Raw genomic sequence first — 21,593 nt, forward strand, 5'->3', positions numbered from 1 at the left:
TATTACAAAATGTAGTAACAACTATCAAGGCCTACATGGAGAGCGACATAATCAGGTAACAGGGATTGTGTACAGTAGTATATAATGATAAAATCAATAAACGATTTATTTAACCTTTGTGACGATACGTTTTGTTTCCACTGTGTGTCAAGTACAATGGTACAAGGTCTCCTGAGATTAATGAATTCACATACTTTTACGCTTGTTAAATTCAACTCTTAAAAACAGTCTTCTCTGAGGCTATAATCTCAGTGATCCAAAAGGAAGGAAAAGACAAAGAAATATGTGGAAATTATAGACCGATATCTGCACTAAATGTAGATTATTAAATATATACATACATTGTTTTAAAAAAAGATGGAAAAATTATGTAAAATCTGATTAACGGACCAAACCGGCTTCATCTCAGGACGTGTAGCCCGAGATAATATTCGACGAACAATTCAAATAGTCAACTCTACACAAAACAATAAAAGGTTCATTTGGAATGGAAAAAAGGCGAGAATAAAATACACAACAATCCTATTGCCCAAAGAAAAAGGTGTGATGGGGCTTCCCAATCTCAAGGACTACTTTTACGCAGCACAACTGAGAAGATCAGTTGGTTTGATGAAACCTATGATGAAAATGGAAGGATATCGAATCAAAAAGAAATGACATCCCGGTCCGATCACTTCTAGTAACAGTAAAATCATAAGAAAACTATACAATATTCTTGATCCTATCACTCTACACACTTTACAAGAGTGGTTTGAAATAATCCAACAAGAAAAGCAGGAAAAATAAGTAAAAAACCTAAACTGGGTGTCATATGGTGATGAATTCAAACCAAACCAACACGATATGAGATTCAAAGACTGGGAAAACAAAGCAATAACAGCAATTTGTACAATAACTAAAAAGGGTTTAATGAGTTTCCAGGAGCTAAAACACGATCTGGACTAGTTAAAGATGATTTATTTCGATACTTGCAAATAAGAGACTACTATGTAAAGCAGATACAAAGCACGAGGACCCAGGAGGACTGCTTGAATGGATCTACAATACATACAGAGGAACACAATTCAGAGATATTAGCGCCATATATAAATGTTTGAGAACAACTCTGCTTATATCAAATCAAAATGGAAGAAGGAAACGGGAACTGAAGTACTGAGTTCAACAACATCTATGATCTGGAGGAAATTTGGTTGGAAAAATATAACGTGTTATTTTATAACTCTGAGAATGAAAAGTAAATTTGACGAATCAGGTGATACATGTTGGAGGATGTGTGGAGAGAAGGTTGTCCATCATGATCACATTTTTGGCAATGTACAACAATAACTATATTCTGGGAGAATGTAAATAGAACAATTGGAACCATTCTTGTCTATTCTGTGCCAAACACTTTAAAAAAACGATGTACCTGGGAAATATAAACGATGTGTTATGTCATGTAATGTGTATCTAATGTGAATAATGTTGGTTGCATGTAAAAAAGCCACAACGAGAAACTGGTGCAAAGCAGAAGCTCCTGATTTGCATCAATGGATGAACATTATGAGGGAAATACGACTCATGGAGCAATTGACCTTGAAACTCAGACTGAAAGAAACTCTGTGGACCCGGCGATTGAAAAAAAATGGACTTCATTTGACACTATCACTCCTAAATGACTTTTGGATTTGAATGATGGACATTTGAAACCTGTATGTTTTATTTTGTCTAGTTTATTTATTTGTGTGTTTGTTTGTTTTTATATTTGTTTTATGTGTTTGGAGATTTAAATTCTGTAAAGTGTGGAGAAACTTAATAAAAAGGAAAGTATTAAAAGAATAAAAGTAAGAAAACGGACCCTTGCGGTACACCACAGGAGACACTGGCTGTAGAACTTGAGGTGTATCCCATGGCGACCGCAAAGGTTCTGTTTAATAGGGAGGAAGAAAACCAGCTCAGTGCAGTTTCTCTGATGCCAACCCAAGAGTTAAGACGATCTATTAAAATATTGTGGTCAACAGTGTCGAAGTTTGCAGTAAAATCTCAAAAATGAAAATCACGCTTTCCTCTTTATCAGCAGCTAAAAACAAGTCATTAGTGACTTTTAAAAGTTCAGTCTCTGTACTGTGACCGGATCTTAAACCTGATTGAAATCTTTCAAATAAATTACATGAAGACATAAAATATTAAATTTGGAGGGACACCACCTTTTCTAAGACTTTGGCTAAAAACAGGAGCTTAGAAATTGATCTAAAATGAGTAAAAACTGGTCCAGGCTGGGTTTCTTCAAACGAGGTTGGACCACAGCATGTTTAAAAGAACTGAGGAAAAGAGAGCTGAATAAAATGTGTAAAACTGTGTTAAAAACATCCTTTAAAATTTTTCCTGGGAATGACATCAAGAGCACATGAAGTGGTTTTCATCTTGGATAAAGTCTTTGGCAAAACCGCGAGGTTCAGGATTAAAGCTGCTAAAAAAAAGCAGGAGTAAAATGCTCTGTGAAGGAGGATGTTGAGTGAGGGTTAAAAACATGTGAGCGAGTGAGTCGGAGGAGTTCGGGGGATGGAGTAACCAGGTCCATTGTTAATAGAACAGCTTTATGGTCCGACACTCAGATATCCTTCAGTGAAACTTTGGATGGGTTGAGGCCAGTGTGTATAAAACCATGTGTGTTGGTTTATCAATAATCTGTGATAAATTAAAAGAGTCGATTGTGTCAATAAAATGGATGAGTCCTGAGTCTTGAGCAGGTTCTGACTCTGACCTTGAAGCGCCGAAGAGTCGACGGTGTTTGACGTGTCCATGACTAGCATGTAGCCGGGAGTCGTGATGTCCAAATAAAACAGTTTCAAGTAAGAACCAATTTAAACTGCAATAAGAACCGTCAAAAGTGACGATAAAGGTGGATATAAAACTAGTAAAATCAATGTTGACACACTGACGTGCTGATATACATATGTGTGTAATGGATACAAGTGTGTTTAATGTTATGCAATTGTTCTGTGTGCAGTCATTTGCAAAAAGTGTGAAGCTGACATTGTGCTTATAGTTGTGTTCATCTGGGCTGGAGTTTTGCTCCTCGAGTATAAGGTTTTTATAATTGTGTATGACTTTTGATTTTAGTGTTCATGCAATCCAAAAAACTCTAACATAGTTACTATGGGTGCAACACCTTTTACAAGTGGGCCCAGCAGACTTCAGCTTTCCTGACTCCAAAAAGTTGCTTTGTTGGTGGAAAGTGAGGCCTTTTACAGACGAGGTCTACTGCCCCCTGCTGTGTGGAGAGCACATCTTTTTTTCTTGTTGTACTAGTTGCAATGACAATAAATGAGTAAACGGAAAGAATCATTTGTAGAACCATGGTTATGAAGATAAAGGGGTTCATGTTGTTTTTGGACAAAGAAACTAGAGATCCTCAGAAATTATATATTTTTATACTTTTAATTCCCTGCAGGAGAGAAATGAAAGCACGTACAGTCAATAAAATCTTGACAATGAACCAGAACACAAGGCTTGGTAACAGTCTAACAAGAAAGGCCGGTTTCATGAGTCACATACTTTTATTTCAGTTCAACCCTTTATACCAGCGTCAGAAGGAGTTGATCAGTGTCTTGTTCCATCAGTTCTGGTCAGAAGAAGCTGAATTCTGCTCCAACATGGACCTGAGACCACAGAGAAGAAAGCTGCAGACAGGTCAGTGACTCTCTGACTCTCACACAAGTCAGCAGTTGATGAAATGAAATGAATCACAACGAGACGATCCATGTTGATGTTTTTAAACAACTGCAGCTCAATCTACAAATGATGACGCAGAAAATCTGAATCTCACCACAATCAAACAACTGTGTGTGTGTGTGTGTTTGTATACTGTACGTGTGAGTATTTTTTTATGTTTGTACATGTGAGTATTTGTTTTGTGTCTACATTTGTGTCTGTGCTTTAATGTGTGTGTGTGTGTGTGTGTGTGTGTGTGTGTGGGTGTGTTTGTGTGTGTGTGTGTATAGGGCGTGGGTGTTTTTGTGCGCGTGCATATTTGTTTAACTTCCTGATGAGGCAGTTGTGAAGAAGCAAGTCTTTTTCAACCACTGTGACTAATTTTTCTATAAATATTCTTTATCAGCAAATAATATACTATTATTGTGTGTCTGTGCTGTTGTAGTGACTGTGAGTGTGATCATGTGAGTGTGTATTGTTAATATAGACCAGAAGTACCTTATAGTCGGTCACAATCTACCGGTCGAGCCGTGATATAATACAATATGATATAAGAAAATAGAAGAAAAGCAATCAGTGAAATAACCATTCATGTGACATGCACATCAGCCAATCAGAGCTCTCTTCTCTTTCAGTGTGAGCGCAGCAAATTTCATATTTATCAAGAATAATAATGATGTGAAACTTGACTTCCTGAAAGGTTGAGGGTGTCCTATGTACATATTTACTGCTCAGATCGATGTTTATCAGAGACACATAATATCAATATTGTTTATAAATAAACACATGTTTTTAGATACATGAGTGGAAATTAAATTATTCGTAAACTTAAAAATATGTTTCGTTGTTATAAGTTGTTTTCCAGGCATTTAACGCAATTTGTAAAAAACGAGAAGCAATTATAAGTAAGAAAATGTTATTTGTAAAGCACCTTTCTAGACCAGGGCCACAAAGCGCTTTGACAATCAAAAACAATAGTTAAAATATATACTTTAAAAGATCAAGACACGTAAGAAAAACCCTGTAGTCCCAGAAAATCAGTGAAAAGCACAAATAAGAATGTTTTAAGATGTTTCTTGAAGGAGTCAGTAGATCATCAAACACAGATGTTTCTTGAAGGAGTCAGTAGATCATCAAACACAGATGTTTCTTGAAGGAGTCAGTAGATCATCAAACACAGATGTTTCTTGAAGGAGTCAGTAGATCATCAAACACAGATGTTTCTTGAAGGAGTCGGTAGATCATCGAACACAGAGATGTTTCTTGAAGGAGTCAGTAGATCATCAAACACAGATGTTTCTTGAAGGAGTCAGTAGATCATCAAACACAGACGTTTCTTGAAGGAGTCAGTAGATCATCAAACACAGATGTTTCTTGAAGGAGTCAGTAGATCATCAAACACAGATGTTTCTTGAAGGAGTCAGTAGATCATCAAACACAGATGTTTCTTGAAGGAGTCAGTAGATCATCAAACACAGACGTTTCTTGAAGGAGTCAGTAGATCATCAAACACAGATGTTTCTTGAAGGAGTCAGTAGATCATCAAACACAGATGTTTCTTGAAGGAGTCAGTAGATCATCAAACACAGATGTTTCTTGAAGGAGTCAGTAGATCATCAAACACAGATGTTTCTTGAAGGAGTCAGTAGATCATCAAACACAGATGTTTCTTGAAGGAGTCAGTAGATCATCAAACACAGAGATCGTTCCAAAGCTTAGGAGCAACAGTCTGGAAGGATTTTCCTCTCCTGGTACGGTAGTATGTGCGCCGAACCACTGGAACCTTATCATCAGGAGAAGTTTCAATTATGTCCACATGTAGCTGCAAAGTGTTTTCACTCATTATTTGATTTCTAGCAAACAATTGACTAAGTTCAGCCTCTGGGGCTCAGTTGGATCGAAAGAGCAGTAGAGCTGGATGTCATCAGCGAAAATGTGGTAAGAAACATCAGGAAATCTCTGAATGATTTCACCGAGGGGAATCAAGTATAGCAAAAATAATAAAGGACCCAAAACAGAACCTTGAGGGACTCCACACAACAGATGATTCAGACGTTGTTTGATTGGCAGATACACTAAAACTGCCCAGAAAGGTATGATGAGAACCATTCTAACACAGACCCAGACAGTCTTCATCCCTCAGTCTTCTCAGCAGGATCTGGTGATCTACTGTGTCAAAGGCTGAGGACAGATCCAAGAGAACCAGAACCGTGTATTGACCCGAGTCAGCCGACATCATGATGTCACTGGACACCTTCAATAAAGCTGTCTCCGTAGAGTGATGTTTACGGAAGCCAGACTGAAACTTCTCATGGATGTCGCTCTGATCCAGGAACAGCTGCTCAGACACCACCTTCTCCAAGATCTTGGACAAGAAAGGGAGCTTAGAAATAGGCCTGAAATTACTTAGGTCAGTCGGGTCTAAGCCTGGTTTTTTGAGTAAAGGCTCCACAATGGCATGTTTAAATGCATTGGGGAAACCCCCTGTGGAAAGGGGGAGCTTTACTATTTTGGTAACCCAGGGGCCAATTAAGTGAAAAACCTTAATAGAGAGCCTACAAGGAAGGACGTCGGACGAGCAAAAGAAGGGTTAAATATTGTTCATGTACAGTAAATTAAATCTTAACAATGAACCAGAACACAAGGCTTGGTAACAGTCTAACAAGAAACGCCGGTTTCATGAGTCACATGCTTTTATTTCAGTCCAACCCTTTATACCAGCGTCAGAAGGAGTTGATCAGTGTCTTGTTTGGTTAGTTCTGGTCAGAAGACGAGTGACTAATTTGACATATTAATATCAATATCGATTGAAACTAAACACATGTTTGTAGATACATGAGTGGATAATAAATTATTTTACAAACTTAAAAATATGTTTCTCATTCACTTAATTAATGATCTTTATTTATTAAGACAACATGATCGATGTATATTGAGTTGTTTTCCAGGCATTTCACACAGTTATGAAAAAACGATTAGGAATTATAAGATTGTTTTTATAACATAACAAACACAATGGGATCCTTCAAGTCTTCTCTACGAGAGTCACAGACGTTCTTGTGAAACAACATCACGTCAGTCAGTTATATCAAAGTGAAGCTGCAGAATGAAAGAAGCTAAAGCCGGTTTCCTTCATGTGATCACGTGATCGGAGCTATATCCTTAAAAACACACTTGTATAAATACACCATCACATAATAACTACATGCAAAGAAAACACTTTCATTTTAAAAACATAGTAAGAATAAGTGCATGTGTTGAGCAGGTGAGCCACAAATTCTAATGAAGCTCAGAGACAATCAGACCATCATCATCATCATCATCATCATCATCATCATCGTCATCATCATCATCTTCATCATCATCATCATCATCATCATCATCTTCATCTTCATCTTCATCGTCATCATCTTCATCATCATCATCATCACTACAGTGCTTTAAGTTACTGATTTACAACAAGCAAGCAATGTAATAGCCTGTCATGACACGTCTGTAGGGGGCGCACTGAAAAAACCCACCAATGCTGTGTCTCTAATCGCATACTTCTCTTAGTATACTAGAAGTTAGTATGCATCAGGATAGTGTAGATACTAACTAGTAAGCAAATTCTCCACAGATAGTATGTCTCAAATCAAACTCTGCTGCTACACACCGGAAATGACGCAACAGCTTCTTCTTCTACTTCTATTTAACGATGTTGCAACCAGCTGTTTGAACGCTTTCGCCACCTGCTGGCAGCACGATTAGCAAGTTTGGAAAAAGAAATAAAGAAAAAATATGAGAATTGAAATATTGGCGAGATATTTACGCTGGTATCAGCACTGAAGACGTGTCATCCTTCTACTGCTGCTGAAAATGCACTTGTAAGTATATATATATATATATAAATTATATATGACGTAACTTCTGTTTAAAATGTCATTAAGATGGAGCCGTTTAGGGTGGTTAGTGTTCATTGAACCATACTCAGCTTTGTGGGCGTTTTAGTGACAATTCAATGTGCATTGTGGACTAAATTTCGCATACTTAGAATTGAGACGCACTTACGCACTAAAAATACTAACTTTGAGTACGCAAGTATACAATTTGAGACACAGCACAAGAAAGGAGAAGACTGGAGCTCCAAGCAGCCTATTGTTCTCCTTCAATAATTGCAGGCAGGTGGAGCTGATGAGATGGTCTGGTCCCTCAGGTGAGTGCCGACAGGAGGGGTTGAAGAAAAGGGCTGGACTTTCTTTAGGAAGATTTGCTCTAATGGCTCAAAAACAAGGACCAGAAAGCCTGAGATCTCAGTGTGGAAAGAGATTTTACCGAGCAGAGAAGCTGCTAATGCTGGATAGTGGACGCCTCATTTCATAGTTCTATCTGCGTCTGTGGATAGAAGATACCTCTGTGTAGCACTTACTACAAATATTAATAGTGAGTTGTTGTGGGACTAGAAACTAGGTTCGTAGGAAGAGCAGTAAATTGGCTAAAATAATGATTGACAAGAGAAAACATCACAGACCAAAAGTTTAGTTTAGATTGCCGGCTTTATCTAATGAGAATGAAAATAGTAGTTAGAAAATGGATCCTTTAGACATTTACAGACATGACATACATACAACATAGGAAAACAAACATTCGCATAAATGCTAAATGAATTCGAAGAACCTGAGTTTTACTCAGTTACCTTTTAGATTAAGAAACCTTTTTGAATCCTTCAGTCTCTAGTTAACTTAACCTTAGTTAGTTTCAGTAGTCTAGTTATTATTTCAGAGCTCTTTTGTATTCTAGTTTGAATTGTTATACAGTAAGTTTGAAGTTATTTTGACATAACTAGTTTCTTTCAAGTATTACAACCATGACCCACAGGGCATCTCACAAAACCCACATGAGAAAATGCAGTTGCAATCAACATTTCAGTTCAAAACATTCAAAATATGCACCATAGTATGAAACATAAAATAATAAACTGTTCAAGTGTCTATTCAATCAGTTTTTAGTGCTAAACAGTCCGTTAGCAGGTAAAAGGGAAACCGTTACCCTTCCACACAACAGCGCGAAGCAGTCCACGCACTGTTCACGTAATCCAGAGGGGAAAATGCGGTTTAAACCGGAACAGTCTTACCGCGGTCCTGGACCGGCTCGTCACGTGACCGTCTCGAGAAGCGCTGCTTAAACCGGCTCGTCACGTGACCGTCTCGAGAAGCGCTGCTTAAACCGGCTCATCACGTGACCGTCTCGAGAAGCGCTGCTTGAACCGGCTCGTTACGTGACCGTCTCTAGAAGCGCTGCTTAAATCGGCTCGTCACGTGACCGTCTCAAGAAGCGCTGCTTAAATCGGCTCGTCACGTGACCGTCTCGAGAAGCGCTGAGTGAACCAGCTCGTCACGTGACCGTCTCGAGAAGCGCTGAGTGAACCAGCTCGTCACGTGACCGTCTCAAGAAGCGCTGCTTGAATCGGTTCGTCACGTGACCATCTCAAGAAGCGCTGCTTGAATCGACTCATCACGTGACCATCTCAAGAAGCTCTGCTTGAATCGGTTCGTCACGTGACCATCTCAAGAAGCGCTGCTTGAATCGGCTCGGCACGTGACCGTCTCAAGAAGCGCTGCTTAAACCGGCTCGTCACGTGACCGTCTCAAGAAGCGCTGCTTGAATCGGCTCGTCACGTGACCGTCTCGAGAAGCGCTGCTTGAATCGGTTCGTCACGTGAAAATGCACTTGTAAGTATATATATATATATATAAATTATATATGACGTAACTTCTGTTTAAAATGTCATTAAGATGGAGCCGTTTAGGGTGGTTAGTGTTCATTGAACCATACTCAGCTTTGTGGGCGTTTTAGTGACAATTCAATGTGCATTGTGGACTAAATTTCGCATACTTAGAATTGAGACGCACTTACGCACTAAAAATACTAACTTTGAGTACGCAAGTATACAATTTGAGACACAGCACAAGAAAGGAGAAGACTGGAGCTCCAAGCAGCCTATTGTTCTCCTTCAATAATTGCAGGCAGGTGGAGCTGATGAGATGGTCTGGTCCCTCAGGTGAGTGCCGACAGGAGGGGTTGAAGAAAAGGGCTGGACTTTCTTTAGGAAGATTTGCTCTAATGGCTCAAAAACAAGGACCAGAAAGCCTGAGATCTCAGTGTGGAAAGAGATTTTACCGAGCAGAGAAGCTGCTAATGCTGGATAGTGGACGCCTCATTTCATAGTTCTATCTGCGTCTGTGGATAGAAGATACCTCTGTGTAGCACTTACTACAAATATTAATAGTGAGTTGTTGTGGGACTAGAAACTAGGTTCGTAGGAAGAGCAGTAAATTGGCTAAAATAATGATTGACAAGAGAAAACATCACAGACCAAAAGTTTAGTTTAGATTGCCGGCTTTATCTAATGAGAATGAAAATAGTAGTTAGAAAATGGATCCTTTAGACATTTACAGACATGACATACATACAACATAGGAAAACAAACATTCGCATAAATGCTAAATGAATTCGAAGAACCTGAGTTTTACTCAGTTACCTTTTAGATTAAGAAACCTTTTTGAATCCTTCAGTCTCTAGTTAACTTAACCTTAGTTAGTTTCAGTAGTCTAGTTATTATTTCAGAGCTCTTTTGTATTCTAGTTTGAATTGTTATACAGTAAGTTTGAAGTTATTTTGACATAACTAGTTTCTTTCAAGTATTACAACCATGACCCACAGGGCATCTCACAAAACCCACATGAGAAAATGCAGTTGCAATCAACATTTCAGTTCAAAACATTCAAAATATGCACCATAGTATGAAACATAAAATAATAAACTGTTCAAGTGTCTATTCAATCAGTTTTTAGTGCTAAACAGTCCGTTAGCAGGTAAAAGGGAAACCGTTACCCTTCCACACAACAGCGCGAAGCAGTCCACGCACTGTTCACGTAATCCAGAGGGGAAAATGCGGTTTAAACCGGAACAGTCTTACCGCGGTCCTGGACCGGCTCGTCACGTGACCGTCTCGAGAAGCGCTGCTTAAACCGGCTCGTCACGTGACCGTCTCGAGAAGCGCTGCTTAAACCGGCTCATCACGTGACCGTCTCGAGAAGCGCTGCTTGAACCGGCTCGTTACGTGACCGTCTCTAGAAGCGCTGCTTAAATCGGCTCGTCACGTGACCGTCTCAAGAAGCGCTGCTTAAATCGGCTCGTCACGTGACCGTCTCGAGAAGCGCTGAGTGAACCAGCTCGTCACGTGACCGTCTCGAGAAGCGCTGAGTGAACCAGCTCGTCACGTGACCGTCTCAAGAAGCGCTGCTTGAATCGGTTCGTCACGTGACCATCTCAAGAAGCGCTGCTTGAATCGACTCATCACGTGACCATCTCAAGAAGCTCTGCTTGAATCGGTTCGTCACGTGACCATCTCAAGAAGCGCTGCTTGAATCGGCTCGGCACGTGACCGTCTCAAGAAGCGCTGCTTAAACCGGCTCGTCACGTGACCGTCTCAAGAAGCGCTGCTTGAATCGGCTCGTCACGTGACCGTCTCGAGAAGCGCTGCTTGAATCGGTTCGTCACGTGACCGTCTCAAGAAGCGCTGCTTGAATCGGCTCGTCACGTGACCGTCTCGAGAAGCGCTGCTTGAATCGGCTCGTCACGTGACCGTCTCAAGAAGCGCTGCTTGAACCGGCTCGTCACGTGACCGTCTCGAGAAGCGCTGCTTGAACCGGCTCGTCACGTGACCGTCTCAAGAAGCGCTGCTTAAATCGGCTCGTCACGTGACCGTCTCAAGAAGCGCTGCTTAAATCGGCTCGTCACGTGACCGTCTCAAGAAGCGCTGCTTGAATCGGTTCGTCACGTGACCATCTCAAGAAGCGCTGCTTGAACCGGCTCGTCACGTGACCGTCTCAAGAAGCGCTGCTTAAATCGGCTCGTCACGTGACCGTCTCGAGAAGCGCTGCTTGAACCGGCTCGTCACGTGACCGTCTCAAGAAGCGCTGCTTGAACCGGCTCGTCACGTGACCATCTCAAGAAGCGCTGCTTGAACCGGCTCGTCACGTGACCGTCTCAAGAAGCGCTGCTTGAACCGGCTCGTCACGTGACCATCTCAAGAAGCGCTGCTTGAATCGGCTCGTCACGTGACCGTCTCAAGAAGCGCTGCTTAAATCGGCTCGTCACGTGACCGTCTCAAGAAGCGCTGCTTGAACCGGCTCGTCACGTGACCGTCTCAAGAAGCGCTGAGTGAACCAGTTCGTCACGTGACCGTCTCGAGAAGCGCTGCTTGAACCGGCTCGTCATGTGATTGTCTCAAGAAGCGCTGCTTGAATCGGCTCGTCACGTGACCGTCTCAAGAAGCGCTGAGTGAACCGGCTCGTCACGTGACCGTCTCAAGAAGCGCTGCTTGAACCGGCTCGTCACGTGACCGTCTCAAGAAGCGCTGCTTGAACCGGCTCGTCACGTGACCGTCTCAAGAAGCGCTGAGTGAACCGGCTCGTCACGTGACCGTCTCAAGAAGCGCTGCTTGAACCGGCTCATCACGTGACCGTCTCAAGAAGCGCTGAGTGAACCAGCTCGTCACGTGACCGGCTCGGTAATCGCTCGGGAACTTCCAAAGCTGGTGAAATAATAACAAATTTAAAAAAAGACTGAAGCAAAGCAGTGTTGCTTTTTTGGAATAAAATATAATAGGTTTTTCAGAAAACAAGTTAGTCAAGCACATTTATTTATTATCACAATCATTTGCAAACAAAATATGCAATGCTCCGAATTGTCCACATGATGGCATGGTCGTGCAAATGAAGCCTCATGAGGCTTTGCTCCAAAGATGAACTACTCGGCTGCGAGGCTTCAGTGCTTCATGAGGCTTCATCTCGCCATCACTAGTCTCTGCTCTTTTCTTAACGGTTTCTTCTCCAGAGTTCTACACGAGCGAGCGCACCTGCTCTCACTTCCTGGATTCGGTTCCGCATCACCAACTATCAGCGCTGTGATTCGCTAATGGATATCAACCTCTTAACCAATGAAAAACAACAAAATACCACGCCATGAAATAATGTTTTAAATCGTATTTATCTATTTTAGATGTTTTAATGTCAGTAATGTAACTTATTTAAATGATGAATTTCGTGTATTTATTTATTCTAATTTATTAACTATTTATTAACCTAAGGCTAATTTCACCTGGGTTACATCTGCTTCATCTAACCCTGCCTGTAGAGGGCGCAGAACGTGTGAAGTAAAATCTGTTTTCCTCTAATGAAAACAAGACATTATGAAAGGATTGATTACAGTTTTTACACTATGAGGCGAGAACAACTTTTAATGTTGACAAGAATGTCATGAGTGTGTTTGTGTGAAGGTGAAGACTCTGCTGAGACTCATGGTGAGGACAGAGACTCCTTTAAATACCCTCAGTGTGAGGAGCACGATGAACAGACCAGCACTCAGAGGTGAGACAAGGACCTCCAAGATTGTCCTACATGTCTTCATTCTCACTCATTCTACTTCTGTGTTCAAGATCAAAGCAGCAGCAAGAACCTGCTGGACCTGGACCAAGATCTGGACCAGAACCCTGCTGTGTGTCTCTGAAGAGTGATCGTTCAATCCCTAGAGTGATTGACTTCAGAGGAAGTGAAGAGTCTCCAGGTGTGAGGTGAGAGTGAACAAGTGTGAGTCTACCAGGTTCATACACACATTAAACCAGAGAACTTCACTTCACTCACATCACCAGCAGGGGGAGATAAAGACACAATTAAAAACCTCATGGGTTACAGAGCTATTTTTGTCTCACTTATATTTGTAACTGTTTGTAACTGAGGGTGATCTGCAAATATTCAATGGTTGCACGTGTGTTGTGATATCCACAAATTAAATTAAATTAAAAAATTAATATTTGTAACTTTTATTTTGTATTGACAAAACATTTGTACTTGTAAATATATAATTTTAATGTACAAAACAAAAATACATTTGTAAAAATTCAAAAAAATATGTGTGTGAAAGTACAAAGTGATTTATATTTACCTGTTGCTGTTTTTTTATAGTGTTTTTTTCATTTTATTTTACTTATTTGTTTTTGTTCAGTGTTGAAACATTATTTATATATTTTTGCCATTAGCCAACAACGAGAGGCATCATTTTAATTAATAATTAACATTACAAAATAGGCTACCTCTCGTTTTTTTTAGTTTTATTTATCAATCAATATTCTCACATTATAGACACCAGGTAGTTTATTCTGAAGAATGTACTACCTTAGAATTGTTAAGATTTGTTAGACTACTTTATTATTAACTATTACAGAGTAGAAAGTTTTTGAGGCTTGTTACGTGAATTTCTGGAATTCCAGATTTGCATTAAAGTCAGTTAAAGGTGTGGAGTTAAAAACACTCGACTCCAATTGTGCCACAACTTCACATAGCAGTGTCTTCTTTTTTGAGGCTGCAGACCCTAAACTTATGTGAGCACATAATACCTCCTGGACAACTGGGTGAGCAAACCGAGCGCACCTCCACAAACTGAACCAAAGCCTGGCTTGTATACATGCATTTATCTGAAGCTTTTCACAAGAGAATGATCACAAATAACGATCTCCTCAACAACACTGAACACAAATAAATAAGTGAATGGATGGCAAGTTTGCTGCTGTAGCAACAACACAATAAATAAATAACAGTTATAAACATCAACACCGAGGCTCAATCCCTGAACTCCTGCTTTAAAGCTGTTGGTTCTAGTCATGATCCATTCAGGCTAGTGACGCCACTGGAGCATGAACTTGAACTAATATCGGGGGCTTCGTAAACACAGACATTTCTTTCACGCTTCATCACTGCTACCGTAATGTTCTGTCATTACGCGCACTACAAATCTAGCGTCTGATGTTTGACTCGGATAGTTGTTTTTTTGGTTTTTTTAAGATTATTGAATTTTCAAAGTAAAGAAAAACACACCATAAATAAAGAAGGAAAAGAAAAACAAAAGATACAGACTAAACAACAAAAGCTTAGACTAAAGTTCAGTTGACATTTCTCTTCTTTCAGGGAAGTCAAATAAACTCAAAATTTAATAAATATGTCCAGCTTGTTCTTTCTAAAAAAAACATGTTCTTTCGTAAAAAGTCAATCCCTTGATCCATTTTTAGCACCTCCATGTCTTCATTCTCACTCATTCTACTTCTGTGTTCAAGATCAAAGCAGCAGGAAGAACCTGCTGGACCTGGACCAAGATCTGGACCAGAACCCAGCTGTGTGTCTCTGAAGAGTGATGCTTCAATGTGGAGACCCATCTACTTCAGAGGAAGTGAAGAGTCTCCAGGTGTGAGGTGAGAGTGAACAAGTGTGAGTCTACCAGGTTCATACACACATTAAACCAGAGAACTTCACTTCACTCACATCACCAGCAGGGGGAGATAAAGACACAATTAAAAACCTCAAACGTTGCTTTCACAGTTGTAGTGCAGAGGTGGACATGTGCAGCAGTGTGAGGACATCTAGTGGTTCAGCTGGTGAATACCAGGATAGAAACTGATGAGAGTTGATCAGAGTTGTGTTTTCATCAGGATCCAGCAGGAGGAACCAGAATATTCTGGACAGTTGTAAGACTTTGAAGAATAAAACCAATAAGAATCATTTTTATCAAAATTATATGTAAGATTTAAGTTCTAATGGAGATGTATGTGGGTTTTAAAATGAACCTTCTAGTTTACTTTTGATCAGAACCTTCAACACAACAAGAGTTTATTTACAGTCTGATTTCATCTCTTCTTCTCAGAGTGGACCATCAGAACTCAGAGCTTCTCATTGGTCAGCAACATCCCTCACAACTGGAAATCAAACGGCTGGTATGTTCATAAACTAGAGGAGGTCCTCATCCTAGAGGTTCCTTCTGTTCATCATCCTTCAGCTGAATCCAAGTTAAAGCTTCTGGTCTTTGTGGTTCTTGAGATGATCCACTATCACTCTGACTTTCTTCTCTGTGATTCTGTTCCAGTCACTGGAGAGAAACTTCTACAACTATATGCAGAAGGAGCTGAAGAGAGTCTGGAGGTTTGTGAGTCCAGAGACTCCACAGACTGAGGAGGAAGATGAGAAGTGGAGAAGCATCAGAGAAGAATTCCTGAAGATCACAGTTCATCTCCTGAAGGACATGGAGGAGGAGGATCTGGCCGAGCGTCTGTGGAGCAGTAAGAACATGTGAACAAACATGATGAAGATGAAGAACACTTGCATCAGATCTGAAGATTTTACTCCATTTTCACCTTCTACAATCTTCTGACTCGTGTGACTTATGTCTTCATTCAGGAAGTCTTGCTTCAGAGTGTGGAGGACGACTGAAGAGGAGCCTGAAGAAGAAGTTCCACAGTGTGTCTGAGGGGGTCGCTAAAGCAGAGAACTCTGCTCCTCTGAATGAGATCTTCACTGAGCTCTACATCACTGAGGGGGGCACAGACCAGGTCAACCAGGAGCACGAGGTCCGACAGATCGAAGCAGCCACCAGGAACCAGACCAGACCAGAAACCACCATCAGACAAGAAGACCTCTTTAAAGCCTCACCTGACAGAGAACGACCAATCAGAACACTGCTGACGAAGGGCGTGGCTGGCATTGGGAAGACCCTCCTGACACAGAAGGTCACTCTGGACTGGGCTGAAGACAAAGCCCACCAGAACTTCCAGCTCATCTTTCCTTTCACCTTCAGAGAGCTGAACCTGCTGAAAGAGAAGAAGTTGAGTTTGATGGAACTTGTTCATCGTTTCTTTCCTGAAACCAGAGAATCCAGACTCAGCAGCTTTGAAGGACTCCAGGTTCTGTTCATCTTTGATGGTCTGGACGAGTGTCGACTCCCTCTGGACTTCCTCAACAATCGGGTCCTGATAGAAGCTACAGAGTCCACCTCAGTAGACGTCCTGCTGACAAACCTCATCAGGGGGGATCTTCTTCCCTCAGCTCGTCTCTGGATCACCACACGACCTGCAGCAGCCAATCAGATCCCTCCTGAGTGTGTGGACATGGTGACAGAGGTCAGAGGGTTCAATGACCTCCAGAAGGAGGAGTACTTCAGGAAGAGGTTCAGAGATGAGGAGCAGACCAGCAGCATCATGTCTCACATCAGGAGGTCACGAAGCATCTACATCATGTGTCACATCCCGGTCTTCTGCTGGATCACTGCCACAGTTCTGGACATGTTGAAGAGCACAGAGACAGGACAGCTGCCCAACACCCTGACTGAGATGTTCATCTACTTCCTGGTGGTTCAGATCAAAGTCAAGAAGCTGAAGTACGACGGAGGATCTGGGACTGACACAGTTTTGGATCCTGAGAGCAAGAAGATATTGGAGTCTCTGGGAAAACTGGCTTTTGAGCATCTGCAGAGAGGAAACTTGATCTTCTATAAGTCAGACCTCACAGAGTGTGACATCAACATCTCAGCAGCTTCAGTTTACTCAGGAGTGTTCACTCAGATCTTCAGAGAGGAGAGAGGACTGTACCAGGACATGGTGTTCTGCTTCATCCACCTGAGTGTTCAGGAGTTTCTGGCTGCTCTTCACGTCCACCAGACCTTCATCAACTCTGGAGTCAACCTGATGGAATCAAAACTAACATCCAAACTGACAGAAATTGACAAAAGTCAAACAGAAAGGTTCTACCAGACAGCAATAGATGAAACTCTAAAAAGTCCAAATGGACATCTGGACTTGTTCCTGCGCTTCCTTCTGGGTCTTTCTCTGCAGACCAGCCAGAGTCTCCTTCCAGGTTTGTTGACACAGACAGGAAGTAGCTCCTGGACCAATCACAACACAGCAGAGCTCATCAAGAAGAAGATCAGTAAGAAGAATGTGTCTCCAGAGAGAATCATCAACCTGTTCCACTGTCTGAATGAAGTGAAGGACACTTCTCTGGTGGAGGAGGTCCAACAGCAGATGAGATCAGGACATCTCTATTATCAAATGTCTTCTGCTCAATGGTCGGCCCTGGCCTTCATCTTACTGTCCTCAGAGGAAGATCTGGACGAGTTTGACCTGAAGAAATACTCTGCTTCAGAGAAGGTTCTTGAGAGGCTTCTGCCGGTGGTTCAAGCTGCAAACAAAGTTCTGTAAGTTGTTCAAACATTTCTGATGATATGAACTAAACATGAATGTTTGATTTACTCTTTGATGATTGTTGTGTTTGTCATCGTGTTTAACAAACTGATCCTAATTTAGACAAACCTTCCTCAAATATTCATACAATATGTGATTTTATGATGTAACTAGTTCAGTCTTGTCAAATAGAGAATTGAAAAGTAAAGATGTTACGTAGTTTATAAAAATATCATCTTAATAAATCATTGTAATGATAAACAAACAAGCGTCAACTTTAAATGAAAATGAATAATAATCAAAAGAACATATTTAAAACATGTGGCCTCATTAATTATACTGCGTATACACAAATGAATGTGTACGCAACATTTATTTATAGAAAATAAACTTAAGTTAGCATGTGTGACCTTCACAGCAGCTCTGAGCCTGATTTCTACAAAATCTTCATCTTAAATTCACATGAAGTTTCTTGAATGAAACAAAACCACGAAGGTTACATCAATAAAAATGCAGCTTTATTTAACTTTACTGTTTCATACAAAAGGTCAACTCTTGTCTTTTTCTCAGGAAATGTGTTCTATAAAAATAAACAATAAAATCAAAGGGGTTTGTCTTCATAGTCCTCTTTGTCCGACTGCATGTATTTAATTTAAAATATTCATGTCAGGTATTACTTCAAGATTCTTTTTAAGCAAAATAAGTTGATAAATGTCACTTCCTGTTGGAGCAGTTGAATCTATTTTCAGCTCATGAACTGAATATTGAAAAACATTTGCTTTGTTTCTTATGCAAGTAGATCAGTGTCATCAGAGAATTGAAGGATTGAATTTAACATTTAATTTTATTGAAATGTTCTATTTTTTTAACCATAGAAATATTTTCTGAATCATTTTATTAAATAATTTGAATATATATTATATATTGGACTTTAAACACTTTCACATTTGTATATTAAATTAAAAAAGCCACTTGTTAAAAATATTGAATCTTGAATTTTTTTCATTTTATTAATTACTAAAATAACAATATTAAACTATAAATAAACTCTTTCAATTCTTGTCAAATAGAAAATTGAAAAAGTCACTTGTTGATGAAACTCTTCTCTTTCACAGGCTGAGCTGGTGTGGACTGTCAGAGAGAAGTTGTTCACTTCTGTCCTCAGTCCTCAGCTCTCCGTCCTCTAGTCTGACTCTACTGGACCTGAGTAACAACATCAAGCTGCAGGATCCAGGAGTGGAGCTGCTGTCTGCTGGACTGAAGAGTCCACACTGTCACCTGGAGACTCTCAGGTCAGAACATCATCTTCTCTCTTCATGTCTGGTCCACAGTTCATCTGGTTTCTTGTCTCTCAGGAGAAATGAAGATAGAAATAAATGTCATGTTTCTAATATCTGGAGAGAAACTAGACGAGTGTCGTCTCAGCTCTTGTTTCCTGGTTGATGAAGCAACTGAGCCAGATTTCCTTGTTCGCAGACGATGTGTTGATAAATGTCACTTCCTGTTGAAGTATTATTTATTTTCAGCTCATGAACTGAATGTTGAAAAACATTTGCTTTGTTTCTTATGCAAGTAGATCAGTGTCATCAGAGAATTGAAGGATTGAATTTAACATTTCATTTTATTTATTGTTTTTTAACCATAGAAATATTTTCTGAATCATTTTATTAAATAATTTGAATATATATAATATATTTGATTTTAAACACTTTCACATTTGTATATTTAATTAAAAAAGCCACTTGTTAAAAATATTGAATCTTGATTTTTTTTTTTTCATTTTATTTATTACTAAAATAACAATATTAAACTATAAATAAACTCTTTCAATTCTTGTCAAATAGAAAATTAAAAAAATGTCACTTGTTGATGAAACTCGTCTCTTTCACAGGCTGAGCGACTGTGAACTGTCAGAGAGAAGTTGTTCACTTCTGTCCTCAGTCCTCAGCTCTCCGTCCTCTAGTCTGACTCTACTGGACCTGAGTGACAACAAGCTGCAGGATCCAGGAGTGGAGCTGCTGTCTGCTGGACTGAAGAGTCCACACTGTCACCTGGAGACTCTCAGGTCAGAACATCATCTTTTCTACATCATCAAAGCTCAAATGTAAAGTCAGAGGTGGAAACACGAGTCAAAGTCTGTCATCACTTTGTTCTTCAGTGAAGCAGCTCATAGATACATTTGTATGTTTGTGTAGCAGGTAAAGATGTTACGTAGTTTATAAAAATATCATCTTAATAAATCATTGTAATGATAAACAAACAAGCGTCAACTTTAAATGAAAATGAATAATAATGAAAACAACAGTCCTTCATATTCTTTATCCAGTGTTCTCGCGTCATCTGTCTCGTAGAAGACAAAACACTTTAGAGTGGAATCTTGAGGTTTGTCTTTGATTTGTTTTCATTGTTTGTTTTTTCCACCGTTGTTGTCTCTGTTCTTCTCTTATGGTTCATCTGTTGTTCATGAGGTCTACGACTATTTTAACAGTCGACTGGTCACCAAATATTCAACCATTAAGTCGACTAATCGCATCATTCTTACATTTTTCTTCAATTTATCATGAAGTTTCTTTAATGAAAAAAAACTATTTACTTACTTTAAGCTTCTTTTGAAGCTAAATATGTTCATAAATGTTCATTGAAGCCAATAAGTTTTGTTTGTCATGTCTTTTACTGAGACTCCAATTCATTCAGCAACAGTCCAAACCAACAGAGTCAAAACAACCATCAACGGAGACTTAAAACATAAACAAAAAAACACCAGATCTTTGTTCACTTAATAAGTATTTTGTACACGTCAGTATAAATGTCACTTCCTGTTGGAGCAGTTGAATCTATTTTCAGCTCATGAACTGAATATTGAAAAACATTTGCTTTGTTTCTTATGCAAGTAGATCAGTGTCATCAGAGAATTGAAGGATTGAATTTAACATTTAATTTTATTAAAATGTTCTATTTTTTTAACCATAGAGTTATTTTCTGAAAAATTTAATTCAATAATTTAAATATTGAAAGATTGGTTTTGTTTTCATTGAATAATGGAAACATTTTTTAGACATAGAGTTTAATATATATATAATATATTGGATTTTAAACACGTTTAAAAAATAAATGTAAAAGGATACTTGTTAAAAATATTGAATCTCGATTTTTTTAATTTATGATTCCATACCAGCATTTTATAATGTCTGTGTTTTGAAGAGGTAAAAAATATTTATATTTTAATGTTGTTGATGTAAAGAGGTAAAATATATATATATATATATATATATATATATATATATATATATATATATATATATATATATATAAAAAATATATATTTTAATGTTGTAGTTTTGAAGAGATAAAATTAAATACAACATTTAAATATTCTTTTATTTCTATTTTGTTTACCTCTTCAAAACTCCAACATTAAGAAGAGGTACAAAATATTTATATTTCACAACTTTTTCAAGCCTTCAAAAAACAACATTTTACACATTTGGGCAACAATTTTTTAATGTTATAGTTTTGAAGAGGTACAAAAAAACTACAACATTAAAATATAAATATTTTTTACCTCTTCAAAACTACAACATTAAAATATAAATATTTTTTTACCTCTTCAAAACTAAAACATTAAACTATAAATATTTTTTACCTCTTCAAAACTAAAACATTAAAATATAAATATTTTTTACCTCTTCAAAACTACAACATTAAAATATAAATATTTTTTTACCTCTTCAAAACTAAAACATTAAAATATAAATATGTTTAACCTCTTCAAAACTACAACATTAAAATATAATTTTTTTTTACCTCTTCAAAACTACAACATTAAAATATAATTTTTTTTTACCTCTTCAAAACT

At 39.0% G+C, this 21,593-nt stretch overlaps 2 protein-coding genes across 2 annotated transcripts in view; both read left to right on the plus strand.

Moving 5' to 3' along the window:
• Positions 1–21,593, plus strand: part of LOC148085133 (uncharacterized) — a 523,722-nt gene that overhangs the window by 166,088 nt on the left and 336,041 nt on the right. The gene's annotated exons all lie outside the window — the stretch shown is intronic.
• Positions 547–19,845, plus strand: LOC148085137 (NLR family CARD domain-containing protein 3-like). The gene is made up of 4 exons (XM_087785511.1): positions 547–604; positions 15,960–17,751; positions 18,853–19,029; positions 19,629–19,845. Exons 1-4 carry the CDS (start codon positions 547–549, stop codon positions 19,843–19,845), a joined length of 2,244 nt encoding a protein of 747 aa, XP_087641637.1.

Source organism: Callionymus lyra, chromosome 2, assembly GCF_982586985.1.
Source record: "Callionymus lyra chromosome 2, fCalLyr1.hap1.1, whole genome shotgun sequence".
In the NCBI taxonomy this organism is placed as follows: domain Eukaryota; kingdom Metazoa; phylum Chordata; class Actinopteri; order Syngnathiformes; family Callionymidae; genus Callionymus; species Callionymus lyra.